At 34.6% G+C, this 23241-nt stretch overlaps 1 protein-coding gene across 6 annotated transcripts in view; it reads right to left on the bottom strand.

Annotated features, from left to right (window-relative positions):
- Cop1 (COP1 E3 ubiquitin ligase) overlaps nucleotides 1–23241 on the bottom strand; it is a 118217-nt gene that overhangs the window by 80384 nt on the left and 14592 nt on the right. For 3 of the 6 annotated variants that reach the window (XM_051147652.1, XM_051147651.1, XM_051147655.1), the window contains exons 4-8: nucleotides 18579–18655; nucleotides 17623–17742; nucleotides 16206–16274; nucleotides 3251–3310; nucleotides 1900–1976 (exon numbers count right to left, since the gene is read on the bottom strand). In XM_051147652.1, coding sequence (XP_051003609.1) covers nucleotides 1900–1976; nucleotides 3251–3310; nucleotides 16206–16274; nucleotides 17623–17742; nucleotides 18579–18655 — 403 coding nt within the window. Of the gene's footprint in view, nucleotides 1–1899; nucleotides 1977–3250; nucleotides 3311–16205; nucleotides 16275–17622; nucleotides 17743–18578; nucleotides 18656–23089; nucleotides 23133–23241 lie in introns of all 6 variants that reach the window. The other 3 variants (XM_051147656.1, XM_051147657.1, XM_051147654.1) reach the window with 3 other exon arrangements.

The following is a 23241-nucleotide window of genomic DNA, read 5'->3' as shown; positions in this document are numbered from 1 at the left end:
TGTGACAAAACTCGGTAAAAGAAAACTATCAAAGGAATAGAATAAATGTAAAATGACAAAAGCCTTCTCTCATAACTCCAAACCCATATGATACTAGCTTCCATTGCCCTGGTAAAATATAGTCCACTTCCTGTATTAGCTTTCATTTGGTTACAACTTCTTTACTTAATTCTAAGACAATCTTTAGAAACCCAGACTTATAAAAACTTCCAACAATTGAAATCAGAGCACTACAACTCGGAAATGCCTGAGTCCCAGCACAGTGGAAGCTGAGGCAAATCCACTTTGTATATGAGGCCCAGCTGTCCTACACTAAAATTGACAAATGATATGGCTTTAGAAGAATCACTGCCTGATCATTTTGAATACAACGTTTCTATTTAACTTCCTAGTGGGTCTTGGCTCTTGGGATGGTTTGCATAACCCTCTTTTAGGACATCAGTTGTGCACTAACTGTGATGCTGGGAAACTATCTTGTTGGCTGTATCTTTAATCTATAAAATGGATAAATGAAGTAATCCATGTAAATTATAAAATGTTGCCCAATACATGGTAGTAATATTCTGGTAACAGCAGTTTTTGAAGATATAGTTCTCCTCTATGACAGGACAGACTTCCTGATTTTAACACAAAATTACATTAAAAATATTTTTAAAAAAAGCTTTAGCACCTTCCTATCCTTCCTATTTCAACCTGCACAAGATTAGAGAAGTATTTAGTTCTATAATACATATGTTGAGCCGAGAACTTACAAATCAATGTTACTCACTTTTTGAAGACAAACTATGAGAAACATCTACCAAAGAGCCATGGATCTAACAGGTGACCCCACACTGTAGGAGCAGTACACAGTGGTGATAGTTGTAAGGGTGAATTAGTTGCCTAATTAATCCAGTTGTATTCTGTGACATCTCTTCCCAATTTTAAACTGGTTTAGAAGTTTAAATACAAGTAGTCTCTTTTTAAGCACTTAAAGTGCTAAATTGTGCTTCTTTTTTCTTACTCCACTATCATGGTTTTAATACAAACCATCACATTTACTTGAAAGGGACAATGCTTAAAAGTTTTATTGTGAGTAGTGCTCTGAAGTCTAGCTGACAGTGTGTAACCCAGGCTAACCTTGACCTCCTCCCAGCAAGTCTCCTGTCTCAGCTTTTTGAATGCTATAATTATAGGGTGTATCATCATCTAAGGCTTTTGTCCTGTCTTTTGAAGTCTGTTTTAGCAGGTTTATTTTGTAATTCTATGTCTCTAATTACAAATTCCTTTAGACTTGAATATTGATCTGTGTTGTTTATGTAAATATGAGATGAAAATGAAATGTGGGAAAGTTTTAGAATGCCTTCAGGATCAACATTCCATACAGATTTATTTTGTTATTTTTCTATCTTGGGGAGCTTGTATTCTCCAAAACATAACCACTTTTGGTTTATATGAGGGTCATGTGAACATATTTTAATATCCTTTAGTCCTGTCCAGTAGTGCAAGAACCTGAAAGTCTGTGTATTTTTCTTATGTTTCTGAATTCTGCTGTCAGCATACACTTTTATATCATGCACCACAATCCCATTCATTTCCCTGTCCCTTTGTATCCATCCTCTGCCCTTGTAACCCTCATCATGGAAGCAGTAGTGTGTCACACAGTACGCCCATTTTGATTTAAAGTCTGACTTTAATTTACAAGACATCAAAAACTTTGCCAAACTTTTAATCCATTTGTAAATTTAAAATATTGCATCACCTACTCACTAACTAAACCCAAAGGACCAAGAAAAATGATTGCTATCTGTACCTAACTTCTCAATGCTTTCAGTCTTCCTTTACAAGGCTTCTGAGAACTACAGTACTATGAATACTTAATACAAAAATCCAAACAATGGCTGACATGCAGCTTTGTACCTGTGTGATGGAGAAGGAGCTTCAAATTGAGGCACTGTGCTATCTTCACTGACAGGAGAGTACAAGCCACTCATTTCCTGAAATTGTAATTATTTGAGTTATTATACATACTTTAAACAGAAGATGTATAAATCAAAAAGGCATGTGGCATTATATTCTGTTCTAGTCCCAGGCTCTCATCAGTCCCTTTCTGTCTTCAAACCCAGACTTCTCAAGGATTCCTTTCCATAGAGTACAAAAGCAGAGTTAATCTGAAGTTAAGAAGGAAGCTTTTCCTACTGTTAAAGGATTACAAATCCTACTAAGTACAGTTCTCTCTCATGAGAGCACCAAATGTGGAAAATGTCAAAAGGGAGTATATCAGAAAGGACACAAAGTATATTTTATACACAGTGAACTGTCTATTAATGCAAGTGATGATTTATTAATGTACATTAGGATAAATAAGGTGGGATGGTGACTAGATTACAACATTCAAATCTTCAAAATAAATGACATACACTGGAATATGTCATTCTGTATGAGTAATCTACAAATAAGAAAAGTAACACTTCTTGAAACAAATATTGACTTTAACAATGACATGAAATCTAATTTTTGCTCAAACCCAAAAGAAAAGAGCTAATCAAAGATGATCACATATATTATATCTCTGATTCTTACTGACTGGCATCTCTTTTTATGTGCAATATTCTTATAAATGGAAATATAGGAAATTTGAAAATACAACTACAAACACATAATCAGGTAAAATTATTTCTGGCTTAGTTAAAAAAGTAACTAAACAGGTAATATAAATAAAATAAACTAGAAATATTATAAGAGATACTGGGTTCCCATTAAATAATAAAATGTTCATCCTTTGAATGTTTTTATGTCAGCAGAAGGCAATCATGTGTGTGAAGAATTCAAGGTGCACACTAAATTTAAATATAGACAAATGTAGTGACCTCAATTCAAAATAGCCTATGAATCTCCCAATGAATTTCTGTAAGTGATCTGTATTTTTACTATGAATTCCAATAATATTGCCAATACATTTACATCACTTTTAATTAACAACAGTATCCAGTAAGTAACACATGCAGTAGTAAGTTAATTAATAAAAGATGAAATAATCAATTGTTTTAAGGAAATGATGAAGGGTTAATAGGATTTAAATAGGATTGCAATCAAAAAGTAAGCAAATTTCGTTCCATTCAATCAAGAATTATTGTACTATATGTAGATATAAATTTAGATTATATTATCTTCAAAAATGTATTCAGACTTTGTTTCCCTGAGCTATCTGAACTGTCAATTACAATTAAAGTAAAACGATGAGAAAGGTGAGAGTTTCTTCATTTCTTACTTCCACTCTTTTAATATCCTCTTCCAAAACACTTAGTTCCTTCTGGATCTGTTCCAATTGCTGTAGATTAAAGAAAGGGAGAAAAGAAATTCTAATCTAAATCATGTTCTCAACACCATGATAAAACTTGACCCTTATATTTTGGTTTAATAAAAAAGGGGAGAGGAGTTTACTAAACTGTCCACTAAGGGCAAAATTAAGGGGGCTGAAAGAAAAGAAAATCAGAAGTAGATTTGAATATTAACACTCAAATATAGGTGATATTTTATATGGGAACATACTTGCTATGCTTATTTACTACAACAGGGACTGACTTTACAATAAAATATAAATAATGAACAATGACAATAAAATGACTTAAAAATACAAAATATCCAAAAAACCTTTCATATTTCCTCATTTAATTGATTAAAAAGCCACATATTGTAACCTACTTTTAGTTTGACAGCAGTTAAATCAACTTCCAAGCAAGTATGAATTAACACTGTAATATCTGCATGTCATGATTTAAAAACATCTAGGTATTTTGCTTTTCATATTGTTCCTATTACATCACAAACATTTGCATGTCAATAAAATATAAGCATTTTAATCATAGGATAATATTCAATTATATATTAAAGCATTGTTTCCTTACCAGAGATTTAAGATGTTTAAAACTATCCTGAGCCTAGGACACACAAATGTCTCAAATATTGTAATTATCACTGTATTATTAGGTTATTTTAGATTTTATAGTGAGATGATTAAAACAGAAATTATTCAACAGAAATAGCTACAAAATTTTCATTATACACTAAGCTGCTTTCCAGAAACTCTGCACTACCCTGAGGAAGCATAACAGGCTGTTTTACTTTAACCCAAATATACTGAACAATTTTAAAATAAGAAACAGTCACAAATAATTGCATAATACTGACTGCCAGACGTGAAGCAAATACAGAAAGGCTAGGTAATTTAATTTGTTCAAGATAATTCAATTGGTGTATAGAAAAACTGGAATTAGAATCAAAGCAGCCTTCTTGCTCTAAAAAGCAAGGCATCAAACACTGCAATACTATCTCAAGAAAGCAGGACCTTATGGTTTACTCCTTTAATGGAAGGTATAAGCAGCATTTGTGAATTTGTAAGTATAAGTACTATCTACTGCAGCAAAATAAGCACAGTGAGGACTATCTAACTGATCAAGTTACTAATCCAATATTTATTGCCTTAAAACTTTTCTAAGCCCTGAGAAGAGAGTACAATGGAGTTAATGTTCAAACACAGGACCTAAGTGAAATTAAATCTTAAATCTGTGATGAAACCTTAAAGGACTTACAGAATTTTACAATAGGTAAAGACAATAAATAATAAATGCTGAGGCGATGAGGAAAGGAAATAATCAAAGAAGCCTATGGTAATGAATGTAACAGCCCAACATCAATTTAATCAAAACAGATGAATCAAAGACTGAACACTAGAGAAAGCTGACACTGTAGAGGCAGGCAAAGGAAGACATGTTAACTGGAAAGAGAAAAACAGCCAAATTTAGTCACCATGTCAGAGAAATCAATGGTTACAAAAAAGTGGTTACTATTAGCACATATTTTCAAGTCAACATAGCCTCTGCATTAAGAAAACCTTGCATTAAAATACTGTCAGTGTCTCGCTTGAAGACACTAACTGACAAGTTGGTAGTCTTAAAAAAAAAAAAAAAGTCTGGTCCAGTGACCAATTTTTAATATCCCAGATTCACAGGGTATACACAAACCCAAAACTTCCTCTCCACTCATTCCACTGCTATTTCCAACTATTTGTCCTCCACTCTGACATAAAAAGTACCAGAGTCCAGCTCACAGGAGTCATACAGTTAAATGGTTCTCAACCTATCTTAGCCATCGATAACATTCCAGTCATTCCTCACCTTAGGTTCCACAGACATTTCCAGTGGTTCTGACTTCTAAATCAACAAAACACTTTCATGGTCATCTCTAATATATTTTCATTATCCTGGATTGTATCATTCCTAAATATCTTTATTTAAAATTGCTTATTCTAAAGGTTCATTAACATAAACGCTAAAAACAGTTAAAACAAAACCTATATCTGCATAGAAATCTGTATCAACATAGATAATTCACATCATATAAGGTCAGTATAACCAGGATCAAATCAATAATTTTTTATAAAACATTAGAAACCAGAGTATGAGAGAAAAATCTGATGTCACCTGAAATGCTACAATACTCAATTCTTCTCTCTCATCTTTCTAGTGTTCTAATAAATCCACTTTAATACATAGGGGCTGCTATATATGTAAGGTAAATTATTTTTTAAAAATGGCAAATATCAAATAATTTACACTTTTAGAACCAAGATTTCAAGGCTGGACAGATGGCTTATCAGCCAAAGCATTTGCTGTTCTTCATAATGTAGTTTTGATTCCTAGCACCATAACCATCTGTTAACTCCTGCTCCAGGAGATCCAATGACCTCTCTAGTCCCTACAGGCATCAGGGACATGTGTGATACACAGATGTACATGTGGCCAAATCATCCATGCACATAAAAGAAGTAATTTTTAAAAAATGAAATAATTTTTAAAAAGAAACAAAATTGAGATACCATATGGATCTATTCTAAATGGAACGACTAACCAAGGTACAAGTGCTATCTTAGTGAATATAAAATAGATGCTAAAAGTTTTCTTGGATGTCAGGCAAGAAATTAAAGTAGAAAAGAAGCCTGAAGAAAAGAAACTGCTTACAAATTGCATATTCGATTCAATAATTTCCATTTCAAGGTAAGATATAAAAACAAGATATTTTAGCACTAATAAACAGAAGACAAAAATAAGTATTTGAAAGAAGAACTCTGTTAAGTTAAGCCTGTAGGCATCTTAACTCCAAAAGGCAGAATATTAGAATAGACAGAAGTCCAAAGCTGTTTTGGAAATAAGTAAATCCATGAAGGTGAACTACTATCATGTAAGTGACAGTCAGTCACAACTTGAGAATGATAAAATTCAATTAAATTTAACTTGATACAATTGTGAAATTTGAAGCCACTAAAATTAATTAAGTTAATGGATTAATTAAATCACAATAGTACTTCAGACCATATTCCTAAGACATCAGTAACAAGCACTTTCTGAACAGTGTTTAAAAAAAAAAAAATCAAAGAAAATATATTTAAGCATTTTAAAAAAGTCTCAGAATCATAAAAGCAAAGAGTCTAAAATTGAAGACTATGCCATTACTGACATTAGTTTTTGTAACAAGCAAGAATTTTTTTACTCACTTCCTTTAAGTTTTACTACTAGTTTGATAAAATGAGTATGTGTGAATATTAAGTTTATTATGTGAATTCAACATTATAGCAGTATTACTTAGAATAAAAATATACATAAGTAATCTAAAATAAACAAAACAATATACTATTAAGACTCAGAGAAAGGGCTGGTAATCAAAAGAAAACAGCAGAGCTCAATGTACACTAATTCTAATACAGAAACTACCAAACGCAAAACATTTAGAAACCTTTATTAGTCCATAAAATAATAATTTAGACATATACTTAATATCTTATGGCAATAAAAAAAAAGAAAAAAAGAAAAAGACAAATAACTAGTGCAACCCCTAGGAAAAAGACTGCACAAACATATGTACTAAAAAAAATCAAATGGCCGAGTCCAGGCCTATAATCTCAATACTTAGGGGATGGAAGCCAGACTCGGGAGTTTCAGGTCATCCTTGACTTGAACTACCTAAGACAGTACAGACAAATCAAAAGAGAATTCTGAAAAACTGGTCAAGAAATCATATGGAGAAAAATGTATTAACAGAACAATAAACAGCAGCATGTGACACCCTCCTACACACAACTGTAATAAGAAACTTTTTAATTTAACAACAAACAAAGCTTCTAAAAAAAAAAAGAACACAAAACAACAATAAAGTAACAGGCACCTGACTGGTGTTGTTGACAGCAGCTCTATATTAGATGTAATACAATAAAAAGTGTATTTTAAAAATGCATACTGGGTGTTGGTTGACAACTGCAAGCCTCAAAAGCAAATGGAGCTGAGTTTAATCCTAGAATTTATGTAAAAAAGCTGGGTATGGTGGCCCATAATTCTAATCCCAGCACTGGGAGGCTAAGGGAGCTGGGCTAGTCTACTTGACAAGTCCTAGGTCAGTGATTCACACTGTACAAACCTGCACCTGCTTACACACAAAAGCAGTGCAACTAGATAGAGTCAGTGATAAAATCACCTCAAATACAACACTTCAAGAATGAACATAGTAAGATCACAAATACTCAGTAAAGAAGCAAAAAAGAAAAAAAATGTCAACACACTTTCACAAGTTTACACTGCACTATAATTGTTAAGTTCAGAACTTACTAACTAGCTTACCAGAGGGCAAATATTTATGTAAAGACATTAAATCATTTTCAAGAACTGTACTTAGTAGAAGGTTTAAAGAAAATCTATGAAACATTGAAGAAAGAAATTAAATGAGACAGTAGAAGGTATAAGCATCTCTCATATTCAGGTATCAGCAAAGTTAGTATTCTAAACATGGCAATGTCACTAAACAAAATTTACAAATTCAAAATAATCTCCAGCAAAATTCCAATCATACTTTCACAGACATAAAAAACAAAACCCTGAAATTTGGAAATACAAGACCCCAAATAGCTAGTGCAATCCTGACCTAAAGGAACAAGCTAGAAATATAATACGTAATTTTAAATTATGTAATAGTGCTATAATGAAGAAAACAAAATGTTTGCCACGCAAAACCAGGCAAGACTACAACAGAGAACTCAAGAAGGTCTCATGCAACTACATCCACAGGTCCTCCATAATGGGGTCAGACACATCTCAGGAAAAACAGCCTCTCTGGCAAATGGTGTCATGTAAAACTGTATATCTGCACGTAAAAGAATGAAAGTAGATATATCCCTACCACTTATCAGGATTAAAAAAAAAAAAGGAAAAAAGAAAAAAGAAAAAGTTCAATCCAAAATGGATCAAATACCTAAGTGTAGGAAGGAGAAAACATGTAAGAACTGCCTGAACAGTACTCCAATAGCAAGAAGCGACAAATGGAACCAAACCAAATCCAAGAGATTCTGCACAGCTAGAACTGTGTCTGAGGGTAGAGAAGGACTCAAGGGCAACCTGCCAGAATTAGTGAAACTTGGTCTCAAAATGAGCGGGGCATGGTGGTGCATAACGTTGATCCCAACACTCAGGGAGGCAGAGGCAGGTGGATTTCATGAGTTTAAGATCTGCATGGTCTACAAAGAGAGTCAGGACAAACAAGGCTACAAGAGAAACACTGCTTTAAAAAAAAAAAGGAAGAAGAAGAAGCCTGGACTCAGCTCAGTGGTAGAGCTCCTGCCTAGCATGTATAAATCCTGAGTTTAATCTTCAGTATCAAAATGAATCTCAGGGTAGAAGTAAAAAGGGAAACTAATAAAAGAACTATCCCAAGCAGAAAGAATCAAAGTATATTACATGCATGTTCAAGATGTCATAATAAAGCCTATCATTTTGTACAAAAATGTATGCTAATACAGTGTAGAGTACAAACCTGAGATCCCAGTACTCTAAAGGCTGAGGCAAAAAGATTGAGAATTCAAGGCCAGCCTGAGCTACATAGTCATCTTGAGGCCAGCTGAGCCTACACAGCAAGGCCCTCTCTTAAAAAACAAAGATGAAAGTTAAAACATTAAAAATATAAAAGTCATAGTGTTTCCGTTATGGTACAATTAATCCAGCAAATGGCTGCAGAAAAAAAAAATAATGAAAGTCTTCATTTTCAAGTAATGTTTATATCTAAGTGATCCACTGCTAAAAACAGTACCATATAAACTACCATTCAATAACATTTGATGCAGGTAAAACAAAAGAAAATATAACTAAAACCCCTGTACAACAAAGTCTTTAAAAAAGGGCACATCCAAAGTAATGAATGAGAAACAAAAAGCCAAGGAGCAACGGAGTGATAATAAAAAAATTGAAAAGGAAGCAGAACACAGGATAAACAAAGTCAAAAGTTGATTCTTAGAATACAATTTATTAAATTGATATAATCTCTGGGAAGACCTAATCAAGGATAAATAAATACTCCCAAAATGCTGTTAGTAGTATCAGAAAAGAAAGAGGCCACTAAGTTTTGACAACAAAAAATTAAGAACAAACTTACATCAAAATTCATGGTAGACAAATTCTCAGAAAAGTATAAAATATAAAAAGTAAACAAGAGTCTGTTTCAACATGTAACTAACTGTTTAACTTAATCAATTCTCAGAAATCTACTGAAAACAAATAACAGCTATAGATGGCGTCTCCAGCTGGATTTCAACCATTCAAAAGACAGGCATCACAGAGGGCATGAATTCTGGCCCACAGACAAAGGAAAAGAAAGCCAGAAGAGCGTACATGTCCCAAGTTAGTTGTCAAAGTTAACAATCTTTACAGCACTGCATAAGATCTATGTAAGAAAAACACCACTTCAATACCTCACCCAAGAACATAGACATACAAAACTTTTAAACAAGCTACTGTGAAGGAGCACACCTTTAATTCTACCAGTCGAGTGGCAGAAGCAGGTAGATTTCTGTGAGTTCAAGGCCAGTCTGGTCTACAAAACAAGTTCTAGGACAGCCAGGTTACACAGAGAAACCCTGTCTCAAAAAACCAAAAAGCAAAACCCCAAATTTTTAAACAAAACACTAACATTCCAAACCACACTACAGTCCACAAAATCAGTGTGCTTTGCAGAAAAGGTTGAATTCAAGTAAAGGGATAAACTGTCCAGGCAGGGTCTCCTAGAATACAAAACATTCTAGAAAAGATGACCAGGGGACAATCTTGATGGCTGGTCACTATAGATACATGGCTGACATTCTAATACTAAACTTACAATATTTATCCAAATTAAGAGAATGAAAAGGATAAATCCTATGATTATCTCAGATGTACAAAACTTCTGACACATACTCAATCCCACTCATAACTGAAAAGAAAATCTGCTCACTAAAGGGGAATAAAAATATATCTCCTTGAATGATTAAAAACAAAACCCTCAGAGTAAAAAGAAAAAAAAAGAAAAAAGAAAAAAGAAAAAAAAAAAAAAACCCTACAGAAAACTCCATACCTAATGGTGACACGTCCAATGATTTCACTTTGAGATCAGCATCAAGACTAGGATGCCCAGCTATCACCACTTCTATTCATCATTGTACCGGATGTCCTAGCCAGCAGAGTAAGACAAGAAAAATAAATAAAAGATATAAGGATCACAGAGAAAGACATTGAATTGTTACTTCAGATTATGATGTGTACATAGAAAACAAAAAAATGAATCTTAAATTAGAATTAATGAAAATCTAACAAGGTTGCTGGTGATTAAAAATATGTCAGATGAATGTCTATGTATCACCAATAAGAAAACAAAAATTAAAGATATAGATAATATCTATATTAGCATTGAAATCATAAAATCTAAACAGGATATGGAAGACTGATAAGTTTTGAAAGTGTCAAAAACTTTAAAAATAGTTTATAAGACCTAAAATATGCAGAAATATGTTCATGGGTTCAAAGGCACAATGCTATAAAGATATATTCTTCCCAATTTTCTACGAAGTCAATGTAATCCCAATGAAAATCTCAGCGTGGTTAACTTGGAAATGTGTTAGCTGATTCAAACATGTGTAAGAAAATGCCAAGAGGCATAAATAGCCAAGAATTTCTTAAAGAAAAGCTGTCCTTAAGGTTCTAGTTTATAGTATGGCCCTTCCCAAAGGATAGACAAGTAGAGCATGGGAGCAGAAAATAGAGGCCAGAGGCATATACATGTATATATGGGCACATACTTAATGAAGGTGAAAAACTTCAGAGTAATAGAGAAAAGGATGGATTTTTAATACAGAATGTTTGGCCAGCCAGAGATCCATGTAAAAATATTTCTAAATATCACATTATATATAAAAAATTTCAAGTAAAGTGGAATTACAAATGTTCAATATAACAAAAGAAAGGTTCAAATAAAAGACACTACAGGAAAATGTTTGCATAACCTCAAGAAAAAATTCTTTACCTAGCACAAAAGTCACTGTAAGAAAGATAATTTGAATACTCTTGTTAGAAACTTCTGCCCACCAAACAGCACAAGTAAGACAACAGAAAAAGTACTTCAAATAGAAGAAAACATGATCTTTGTGTAGCTAGATCAATATGACAAAGAACTTACATCAAAACAATATAAGCATTAAGCCACATAAACGGAAAAGCTACAAAAGTCTTACATAAATATAAAAAATAATCCAGAGCCAGTGAACATGATAACAAAGTGCTCAATCTGTTAGTCATCAAGGAAATGCAAATTCAAACTCCACAGAGACAGCAAAGCACACTTGGAGGAAAAGTTTCTAGTTTCTAAACTAGGCGATATCATTGATGACTTCTGGCAAGAATAAAATGCAATGCAAAACACCCATATTGGTCTCTAGAATGAATATGTTACCCAAGGAGTACCATTTAGGGAAACATTTCAGCATTTTCTGTTTAGTGTAAAGATATACAGTCCCAACTGAAAACAACTTAACTCTCCACCAACTATTATTTTTATGAAAATAGTATATATTTATACAATGAACACTATGAAATACAATCAGTTGATGTCCTTGTTAGTTTTTTTGCAACCTGACACAAGCTAGAATCAATTGGGGAGAGGGATGCTTAATTGAGAAAATTTCCCCACCAGATTAACCTGTGGGCTAGCCTGTGGGGGCATCTTCTTGATTAATGATTGATATGGTGGGCCCAGTTCACAACAGGTGGTGCTACCCTGGGCAGATGGTCCTGAGCTGTGTGAAAAAGCAGGCTGAGGAAACTATGAAAAGAAAGCCAGTAAGAGCATTCCTCCATAGCCTCTGCTTCAGTCACTGTCCTGAGTTCCTGCCCTTATTTCCCTTGGTGACAGGAAGGTGACTTGAGACTTGTTAGATGAAATAGCTGCTTTTGGTTATAGTGTTTTTTAGCACAGCTAGTCATACATATCACATAGGTGAATCTTAACACTAAACCACAGAAAGCAGGAGCAGATTACACACAATACAATCACATTTACACAAAGCTCAAAAATGGAGATCTATAAATACTTCGGAAGCAACACATTCAGGAAAGGCAAGGGAAGTTACTACCATAAACATCAAAATGTTTAGCAAGCAGGCAAGGGACAGAGTACTCTGAAAGGCAGGTAGCTTCTGGAATACAAGCAATGCTTTGCTGGGTAATCAAGAGTTATGTACATGCTATTCTACTCTAAGCCATAAACTTGACTGATACAGTTTCCATGTTTTATTTCACATAAAATCGCTAAAATTCAATTCATTTAAACTATAACTAAAATAAACTGTTTGATGAAGAAGTTCCCCAAATTGCCAAAAGTCTATATCAAAAGTCAGTCAAGTGAAATTCTAAACAATGATTCAAATACTAGTACAGATTTGATTGGATACAACTGCTTCTACCAGGAACTCAAAATTCTTCTTCTGCTCTAACTATGAGGAAAAACAAAACAAAACAAAACAAAAAAAAAAACTAAAGCATTCATCTAAATACAGTTAGTAGATGCTATCATAGGTGTAGACTCTTTTTTTTTTTTAATTAATTTATTCTTGTTACATCTCAATGGTTATCCCATCCCTTGTTGGTGCAGACTCTTAATATGGCCCCTAAAAATTCTCTCCTCTTAGTATTCATATTTTTGTGGAATTCCCTCTTAAGTTTAAAACTAAGCAATTAAAAAAAAAAAAAAAAAGAAACAATGGTTAAAGTGTTCATGTAAAAACTAAGTGTCAGACCTGTGAGATGGCTCAAGAGGCAAGGTTACAGCAACAAATCTGATGATCAGAGTCTGACCTCAGGGACACACATGATAGCATAGACTATACTCCCTCAAGTTGCCGTCTAACCTGTGTATGCCACCCGCTTCCTAGCCAAATGCCGCAAAGTAAATAAAAACATATTAACTTTTTAGAATATAAATTCAATCATGGATACACTAAAAAAATTTTTTTTTATATATACTGTTCATTATAGGCTCCAATATCCAGAAATACTTGTTTTTTCAAACTAAACTACCTATAAAAAATATAGTATAAGAGAAAAACAATCACAAAGATATTAGACTCAATTTACATCAAGCTAAAAGACCCCCAGTACAGCTCCCCAAGAAGTTTAATGACTAAAACAGAAAAGCAGTACACAAAGCTGTATCCTTCAGAGACGTTACTAGAAAATTCCAGCTACCGAGAAAAGACCCATCAGAACCATGAGGAGGAGCTACTGCTGGGAACATACTTCTTTCCGCTCATCGCTCCAATTTTTATACTTCAAGAGTTTTTGTTCAAAATTATTTGTTATACAGATATTCATAAACTAAACAGAACTGCTCCAGGGGAGGGGGCAGATCCATCTTCTGACTAATATAATAAAATAGTGTCTCTCTACAGAACAAAGACTAGACAGATTCAGACTTCTCTGAGCTTAGGATCCCTTAGCTATAACACAAATCCACTATGTACCGGTCTAAGTGGACCCACCCACATTGCCCTTGTGGGGTATGAGAGTCAGGGCTGACTCGGGCAAAGATGAAGCTGGTCTGCCAAACTTTCATGGGGAATGAAGTCTTTAGTCTCAACCCACCAGTCTCAGGTCTTTGACTAGCATATATAAAACTGTGGTGGGGCTAAAAGGGATGTAAAGGTCTCAGCCTCTTCTGTTTTTTATGGCTATAAAAGCTTTAATTGTTCACACTTGAAACTATACTAAAAAAAGAAACCCAGTAACTAATGAAAACTTTACATATTTCCATATATAGAAAATTACCATACATTTACTTCCCATAAATCCTAACATGGCTGGGTTATTCACTTTATTGATACACTTATTTATTTATTTATTATCGAAGATTTTACAATGAACAAAATATCATTTACAAAAAGCTGTAAGTCTAAGTAAAAAGAAAACATGTAAAATGACTGCAACATAATTTCATGCATTCTGTTTAACATAAGGCAGGTAAGAAATATGAAATTTATCTATTTTCCAGAGAACTTTCCACAGGAAGTAAGGGGCTCACGGTGTACACACCACATTTTTAAAAATCCACACATTATAAATTTTCAGCCTCGTTACTCAGTGTGATCCAATGACTAAAGGCCTCTACATCCTCTGAGACTTGCTATAAATACACACAGTCGGTGTCCAAGAACTCCCTTTAACTAAACAAGAACAACAAAAGTCTTGCACTTTAAAACAATCCTAAGGTAAATCCATGAACTCAACACCTTAAGTACTGTGTGTGCTGTAGAGATGGCAGTAAGAGCACTTACTCTTAGAGAGGATCTGAATTTAGTTTCCAGCACCCACATGGTGGCTCACAACCATCTGTAAATGCAGTTCCAGTTGAGGCTCATCCCCCTCCTGCCCTCCTCCAGCACCAGGCACACTTGTTGTATACTTACATACATGCAGGCCAACATTCATACACATGAAATACATTTTTTAAGCACTCTGCTATAATTTAAACAAATGAATAACTGGCCATTACCTTCTCTCCCCACAAAACCACCAAGAGACAGTGAATCTTAAACATGGAATTAAAGATACTGTTTCATTAACAAACATACAAAACAAAATTCCACAAAAGTTAGCATAAAGAAATTTAGTCACACTGGGAGTGGTGGTGCACGCCTTTAATTCTAGCACTCAGGAGGCAGAGGCAGGTGGATCGATGTGAGTTCGAGGCCAGCCTGGTCTACAACGTGAGTCCAGGACAGCCAAGGCTACACCGACAAACCCTGTCTCGAAAAACCAAACCAAAAGAAGAAAAAAAAAAAAAAGGAAAAGAAGTATAGTCACAAACCATGTAAAGAGCGTTTAGCTATCCACACCAGTATATTCCAAATCTTAACAAAGCCAGAAGTTAGTAACAAGACAAAATGAATAACCAAACGAAAAACTACTTAGACAACATAAAGTTCTGGAAATATGTGGCTTTATAACAATAAAAACACTACTCAACTTTTTTATTTTCAAGGTAACAACCTAGGACATAGTATACAGTAGATTACATATTTTAGTGAGTAAAAGTACCTTTTTAGACAGATCTTAAAAGTGAAAATATTAGAGATTTGAAAAACTCAAGATTTCAGAGTTAATTTTTGTATGTTGCCAAGAGAACAAAATTGATTTTCACACAGTATCTATGTGTGTGAAATGGCTGAGGAAATGCATGTGTTAAAATAGATCATTCTGGTTATAAAAAGGTGAACATAACATTGTCTTCTAAGTATCCTGCATGACTTAAGACTTTGCAAATAGGTTTTCACTATTTTTTCACATGCATTTTTCCCCTATAGGAAAAGCTCCAACTTTTCAAGTTTTATTTAAATTTCCCTGTTTCCTGAGGAAAACTCGTAATGGTTCTATTTTCTACTTTCATAGCATTGAGGTGAATCATATGGTAAGCTGGAGAGTGGGATTCATAGGGCCTTATATTGTATATGGAAAGAAAGTACTCCACCACTAAACTATATTCCTAGCAATTAAAGTAAGATCTGCTGAAAACTGTATAGCATATCTCCAAAAAAGGATCTTAAAAATACTATGGGTCTAAGGCCAGCCTGGATTAGAGTTACAGGCATGCCAGGGTTTTATGGTAAGACCTTGCCTAAAAGCCAAAACAAAATAAAAAATAATACAACAACAACAACAAAAGAATTTGTAAGATTTTTTTAAATAACAAAGCTTAAGAAAATATTTCCCTCCCAAATATAATGCTTTTAAATTAAAATATCTGAACATGTTTTAGCTTGAAATGCTTAAATACAATAATAGACACAAGGAAAACAGAACTAAACATAAAGTAAACATGAGGTAACATACCTCCCTCTTATTTCTCCTTGCAACTTTGAGGAATTCCATAAGGATTTGTAGCTGAGCTGCATGTGATTCCTAAAATAGAAAAATTTAATTTTCTTTAACAAATACAACAAGTTCAAAGTTTCCACTGACAACTGTATTAACTAGTATTACAGATAAGTCCACTTATGTTACTGCGCCACTTCTGTATAATCACATTTCGCATCCGCTAGCTACCAAGAAAGGGGGGGGGGGGAAATCAATCTATTTTCCACAAGAAACTTGGTTCTCTGCATGTTTATAAAAACCATCTATACACAATGGCTTCTTTTCTCCAAGCAAACTCAATACCATCAAGACAAAAATCACAATGAACCTAATGAAATTTCTAAACATGAAAATATCTTTTCTGAAAGAATTTCATTTGCTAGGAATTCATTAATAAATTGGGAGAGATATATAGCTTTTTCTCAGAGGATTGGGCCAATTAACACTCACAAGTGGAGAAGACTGTGCCTCTTCTCCACAACGGCAGAGCAGCTGCTACCCTTGAGAACTCCCTAAGTAACCCTCATTCACAACTGGGTGGAATAGTTTCTCTGATATGAAGCTACCCTCTACTTGGGGTAAACAAATACACAGCCCAGGAAAAGTCATGCAGCATCTACTCACACAGATATCAGAATTCATTTAAATACATTTTTGTAACATTTGATAAAAATCAAACCTTTGAAAACAGAGACACACAAAAGTAAATATAAAGGGAGGGTGGCTAGTACCCCAAACTGGCAACTGAAATGAAGATTATACTGATATACGATCATTAGGACCATGACATTTGTGAGTATCTTAAAATTCACAAAATGAAGGAAGGAACTATAGATGAATAAATATATGTCAAGACCTAAAAACAGTGACAGTTTATAAACAAATACAAAAAAAAAGTTCCAAGATGATATTTAGCAAAGACCTAAATACAAAAGCGACTTATACATGTGGAGGTCAGTTCTGTCCTTCCACTATGGGACCCAGGGATAGAACTCAGGCCATCATGTTTGGATGGTATAGGCTTTTGCCCTGAGTATCCTGCCAACCCTCCACCTACTTTGTAAACATCTATCAATCCTATGGCCAGCCTGTACTAACCTTGACACCTGACACTCCCAATCCCACAGCCTCTGCTCCACAACACAACTGTGTAAGCTCTTAGCTTTACATCACTGTTGGCTCAGTGCACAGTTTTGACAAATTTGAAAATCTATGACCCTTTAGGGCTTATAAAACAGAGGCTGGAGAAATGCTTTTTCAGATATGTTTAGTTTAATAAAAAAAATTATTGACAATGGCCTATTATTTCCAAATCTTTCTAGGTATTTTTCATTATATACTAATTAGATAGTCATTTAAAACAAAGTATCTTTTAAGTTCAGGTATCACTTACTGCTTCCAGTTGTTTCTTCTTCTGTACTAGTAATTCCAACATGAGGTTGACATTGGCCAAATCAAGGTTATCCTGATCTGTTCCCAGCAAGTCTTGAAATATTTGCCACCTATGCCCATTCTAAAATTAAAAAGGAGGAACATGGTCACTTAACAAGACTGCTTTAGGAGAACTTTTTAATATGCTTTGCTACAACGAAAGTAAAATTACATTCACATTCTAACCAATTAGTGGAGGTACAACTTAAACTCTATCTCTACTTTGAAGGAAGACAAATACTAAGTTGGTATCTCTATTATAAATCAAAACACCTTGATTTTCAAACTTACACTTGGTAAAATATTAATTTAAGATCACTTGTCTCAATATTTTGGGGCTAATCCTTTTGACTAAGAAACTGAGCAGTTTATTCAAAATATGTTGACATATGACTCTTCAAATGTTAGATACAAGTAAACTCTATCTAAGGTGTCACCTTACCACCAGACCCTTAAAATGATGGTCACTCTAGTAAACTATTACAAACAATCCACTTCAAAAAGTTATTATTTATTTATTTGAGTAAAGTGCTCTTAGATAAGCCTGCTTTAAGTCAACTCTTTATTAGATATTAATATCTAATTATTCCTGGTTTTGTTGTTGCCGTTGGTTTTGTTTGGTTTTGTGAGACAGAGTTTCTCTGTGTAACCTTAGCTGTCCTGGACTTGCTTTGTAGACCAGTCTCAAACTCACAGAGACCAGCCAGCCTTTGCCTCCCCGAGTGCCACCGCATCCACCTCTAACTATTACTGAATTTAAAATATTAAAATGAATTTAGTAGAAATAGGAATAAGGGGGGCTAAGAATATTGCTTATTTCATAGAGCACCTGTCTATATGTATGAAGCCCTGTGTTCAATCTCCAGCATTATAAAACAAACAAACAAAATAGAAATAGTAATAAGAGCTGAAACATACGGTGCTACTCACTGAGTGGTCCAACTTGAACCTCTTTTCTTCAAATCTTTGCTTCTGTTTGAGAATGAGTTCATTCACTGAAAACAAAAGTAAAAAGCACACAAAATTTGTATTTTTGTTAAATTTATCTTCTAATGGTTCTGTTTAGGTAGATTTTTATCTTAACTTTACAGAGTTCCAACTTTAAAGAAATGTGAAGGAGAAATTGGTGCCTTTCTATTCTATTCTGATTAGAAAAAAACTTTGTAGTTTGTACTACTTCAATGTCTATTACTACAGGAAATTCTTTATAATATATACCCCTCTTTTATATTTTTCACAATATTAACACTATTGGTATCTAGAAAGAGATAATTTTTCACTATGTGAAAACATTTAAGTGCCTTCTATGAAATAAGATTTGAAGATTTTTGGTTTGTTATAATTTTTTATAAACACCTTGGAAGATATTGATAGTTACCTATTCAAAACAATCTCATTCTTCTTAGTAACACGATCTTTTTCCAAATCTCAGACATCTCTAACTTTCAGAGATGCCAAATCTCTTCAGCCATGTTGTGACTAGTCTAAACCAATATAATCAGTTTGTTCTCTGCCAGTAATTGATGAGGCCAAAGAAGTCACACAGTTTATTTTCAATTTTTGAGACAAGGTCTTACTATGTACCAAGCCTAACTTGGATTCCTGATGTTCTTGCCTCAGCCAGACTATAGGGATGCCACGCACAACGGTGCAACAGTCTTAATCCATGAGAAATGTGCTGTCTTTTAAATGATAGTAAGAAAAAAAAAAAAAAGATTCTTTCCCTGTCTCCAGAATGAGATGGTATCTGAACCTTCTTAGAGCCATTTCAAAGTTCTGGGTAGAATTTAACATTATCAATGAAACTTAATTAATTAGCAAATTCTCTGTAAATGAATACAACTTAAATAATGTTTAAGGCATTTACTTTATTTAGGGGCTTTTGTATCCTTACTTGTTTGTTCTTATGCTAAACAGACTGTTATCAAAAAAGTTGATCAATGGTGCTAGAAAATTCTACAAGGGTACAGAAGTTATTTCCGTGACAAATGGATTAAGACAGAATTAGTATCAAAGATGAAATGCCGAATATCATCCATGATACAAATAAACCAAGATAGATCCAAGTTTTTAAAGGTTGCAAACTACAAAATAGTTCTAGAAAATGAAGGTTAAAATGAAAAAAAAAAAAAAAATATGGTTGGTATGAAGTACTATAGCATACAATATTATAGAAAGATTATATACCAAGGGGGATGGAAAGCCAACCATGGTGATTCAGCTTTATAATCCCAGTACTTAGGGGGTTGGCATGGTAAAATTCCAAGTTCAAGGACAAACTACACTATAAAAGAAAAGCCCCGTCTCAAAAATAAACAGTTTTAGTAAGGAAATAATAATTAAGCAAAATAAGCTTTAAACACTGCATCGAAATTTTTGGTAGATACTAAAAACAGTATTTTTCCCCTGTAAAAAATATTCTTCAAAGAAGGCACTATACACAATCCTGGAGGAAGAGTCAATCTTAAGCTGTTAGGAACCATTTGATCTACATTAACAGCCTGTCTGGCAAAACATATATAACTGGTATTTTAGTGGAACAACCATTATGGGAGTAACCAACCACTTTCTAATTGGATTTAATGCCCAATCCACAAAAAGAAGCCGCACCTTGCACTACCGTCAGGCCCAAAACCTGGGACAAAACAGGTCATAGGCCTAGGGGAAAACCTACTATTATTATTCTGCTAAACACACACAATGTTAATCCTACTCCTAAACAAAACTGCCATCTAGTAGAATCCACACATCTAAAAATATATGGACAGCATGAAAGACTTGGACTAGATGGGTATTGGGGCGGTGGGGGAAGGAATGGACAGACACACGGCTAGATTGATAGAGAAGTGAGAATAAATTTGGAAGAAATTAGGATTAGGGTGAATATGACCAAAATACTGTGTATGAAATTCTCAAAAAACAAAAACAAAAGACAATCAATCAAAACCCAACTAACCAATCAAACCATTTTAAAATTATACCTTTAAATAAGCAGTTTTGTTTGAGGGGGAAAAAAGACTGGGTCTTTTTTTTTTTTTCTCTTAAGTATGGTTTACCTTTTTAAAATAGTATTTCTTGAAAAAATATTTTTTTGTTTTACATTTTAAAATGTGAATGAAACAGAAGTCTCTTCAAATACAAGGTACATATAATTGAGCATTTGACATGCAACTTTTAACTAAGACTTTCATATTGAGATTTTTGTATCTCTAATCTAGATAAGCAATCCTCGTGGGAAAAGGTAAAGTATACATAGCTTTACCCACGTCACTCTACCTACTTGTGTCTCAGTGTTATCATCTAAAGAATGAACAGAATAATAGTAGTATAAGATGCCCTAAAATAAGGTCATATCCCACAAAAGCACATAACACAGAACCTAACAGGAGCTCTGACTGCCTGTGGGCGTGTGTTTGTGGGAGAGACAGACAGATGGGAAGAGTGGGTGAGTGGTAGGGAGAGAGTGAAGGAAAGAATGAGGAGCAGGCAGAAAAGGGAAGATTCTGTGTGTGTGTCTCTCTCTGTGTGTGTGTGTGAGAGAGAGAGAGAGAGAGAAAGAGAGAGAGAGAGAGAGGGGGGGGGCAGACACACACACACAGATTGTGTTGCAGAGCCTCCCAGAGAGAGGGGGGTGGGGGGAGAGACAGACAGACAGACACAGATTGTGTTGCAGAGCCTCCCAGAGAGGGGGAGAGAGAGACAGACAGACAGAGAGAGAGACAGAGTTGCAGAGCCTCTCAGTGCAGCCCAGGCTCAAACGTAATTAACGCCCCCACCCCCCCCCACCCCACCCCCGGCGGCCAACTTCATCCTCTAAATTGCTGGGAGATTACAGGTGTTCACCACCATACCAGGTCTAAATATAGATACTCAGGATTGTAAATAAGAGACTAATACATAGCAAAACTAAGAAAAGTTAAATTCCAAACTTTGCAAAACACACACACATACATGTGCTGGGAGGGTGGAAAGTGGGAATAAACTAAAGAGTAAGCTCTGATAATGGAGATAGTACTTATAGACTAGGGAGAGAAAAAAGGAACTTTTGAGTACACTGAAGTTGTTTTAGGTTTTGTTAGAATTTCCTTCCTTTTCAAGCCTGAGTATATTGCATATTGTATTTTATCCAGTTAGTCTTCCATGGCTCCACCTCCTGGCTCCTGTGAATAATGACACTGTGAATTTGCGCATACAAATACTTCTGCAAAATTCTTCTTCATGTCTATGTGCAGGAAATTGTTGGATCATGAATACTTTATCTTGTGTTTTCAGAAAACGCAATACTGGTTTTCACTACAAACACTACACATACAGCTTCTTCCTATCTTTGTAACCCTTTCTAGCAGCCACCTTAATGAGTATATCTCACTGTAATTAGAGTTCCCTATTTCGTATGTTTTTGGCTGTTGTTTTCCTTGTGCTGATTTGCTCAGAGGATCTCTCAGAGGATAGATGTAAAGAACCCTGTGGAGACTTAGACAGGGTAAGGTTGGTGGGAAAGGACACGGAGCTGCCTGCTCTCTCCAGCCATGCACGCCTCTTCTAGTACCTCCACTGGGTCAGCAACATGCACATCTCTGCACCAGACATCATTTTGGTTTCTTACACAGGTTTCATTAAGTTGCAGGGACCAGCATCAGCTCACCCTTCAGCTCCTCTCATCTCCCCTTTGATGAAGGTGAACTTGTAGGCGCTCCCAGGCATCCGACACCTCATGTTACTTGTTTATCATTGGAAATAGAGCATTCTACTTAGACTTAGTCATCTTCATGATTAAGTATTTTATTGGCATTAGGTTTGTCTTAGGATTTCTATTGTGTCCTAATACTCATTATTCCTTAATTCATACTGCAGTGGAGCCTGCAATTATACTTCAAGACATAACTTATTTGAGATAGGGTCTGCCTGGACCACACAGGGTCTTTTGCATTAGCTTCCCAAGTGCTAGGTATGAGCATGTGCCACCACATCCAACTAAAACCATTAATTGTTAAATTCATAAGTTATATCTGACTACTTAGTTCCAAGTTGCTACCATTCATACCTAAAATGATATTCCAATTCTTACATTTCCATATCAAATTCTGTATTTATATCCTCCTCCTCCAGTTAAGAGCCTTTCCAGCTCATACTCTCTACACTCACCTCATTCAGGAAGCTTTTTATTTCTCTCCCCCTTCTCCTATTAGTCAACACTGACCAAGCTCATGTTCTCCCTCCCCATTAACCCTTTCCTTTGTAACTTTTTACTGTTACACTGTGAGTAAAACACAGAAACATGTAATACTACATACAGAGATATAAAGGTGTTCTAATTTCTGACAACCTCTGGAAACCTTACATTCTGTCCAAACAGGTGCATAAAACTCTAAAGGGCATGTTGGGTTTTGCTTTTATGAAACTGTAAAATAACAAGAAATAGTACTAACCATGTACAGAGTCTATGCCATAGCCCAAGAAGATGAAAGCACCCTGGTGAGTAACAGAGAAAAACTTGCTTACTTCTGAGTCGGGATTTCTGAATAAACTATATTGTTAGCATGTATTTTTGTGGAAAGAGTAGAATAAAAATAATTTCAAA

Source organism: Acomys russatus, chromosome 6 (genome assembly GCF_903995435.1).
Source record: "Acomys russatus chromosome 6, mAcoRus1.1, whole genome shotgun sequence".
Taxonomy (NCBI): Eukaryota; Metazoa; Chordata; class Mammalia; order Rodentia; family Muridae; genus Acomys; species Acomys russatus.
Note: the sequence above shows the minus strand (reverse complement) of the source record. Positions and strands in the feature narration are given on the sequence as shown.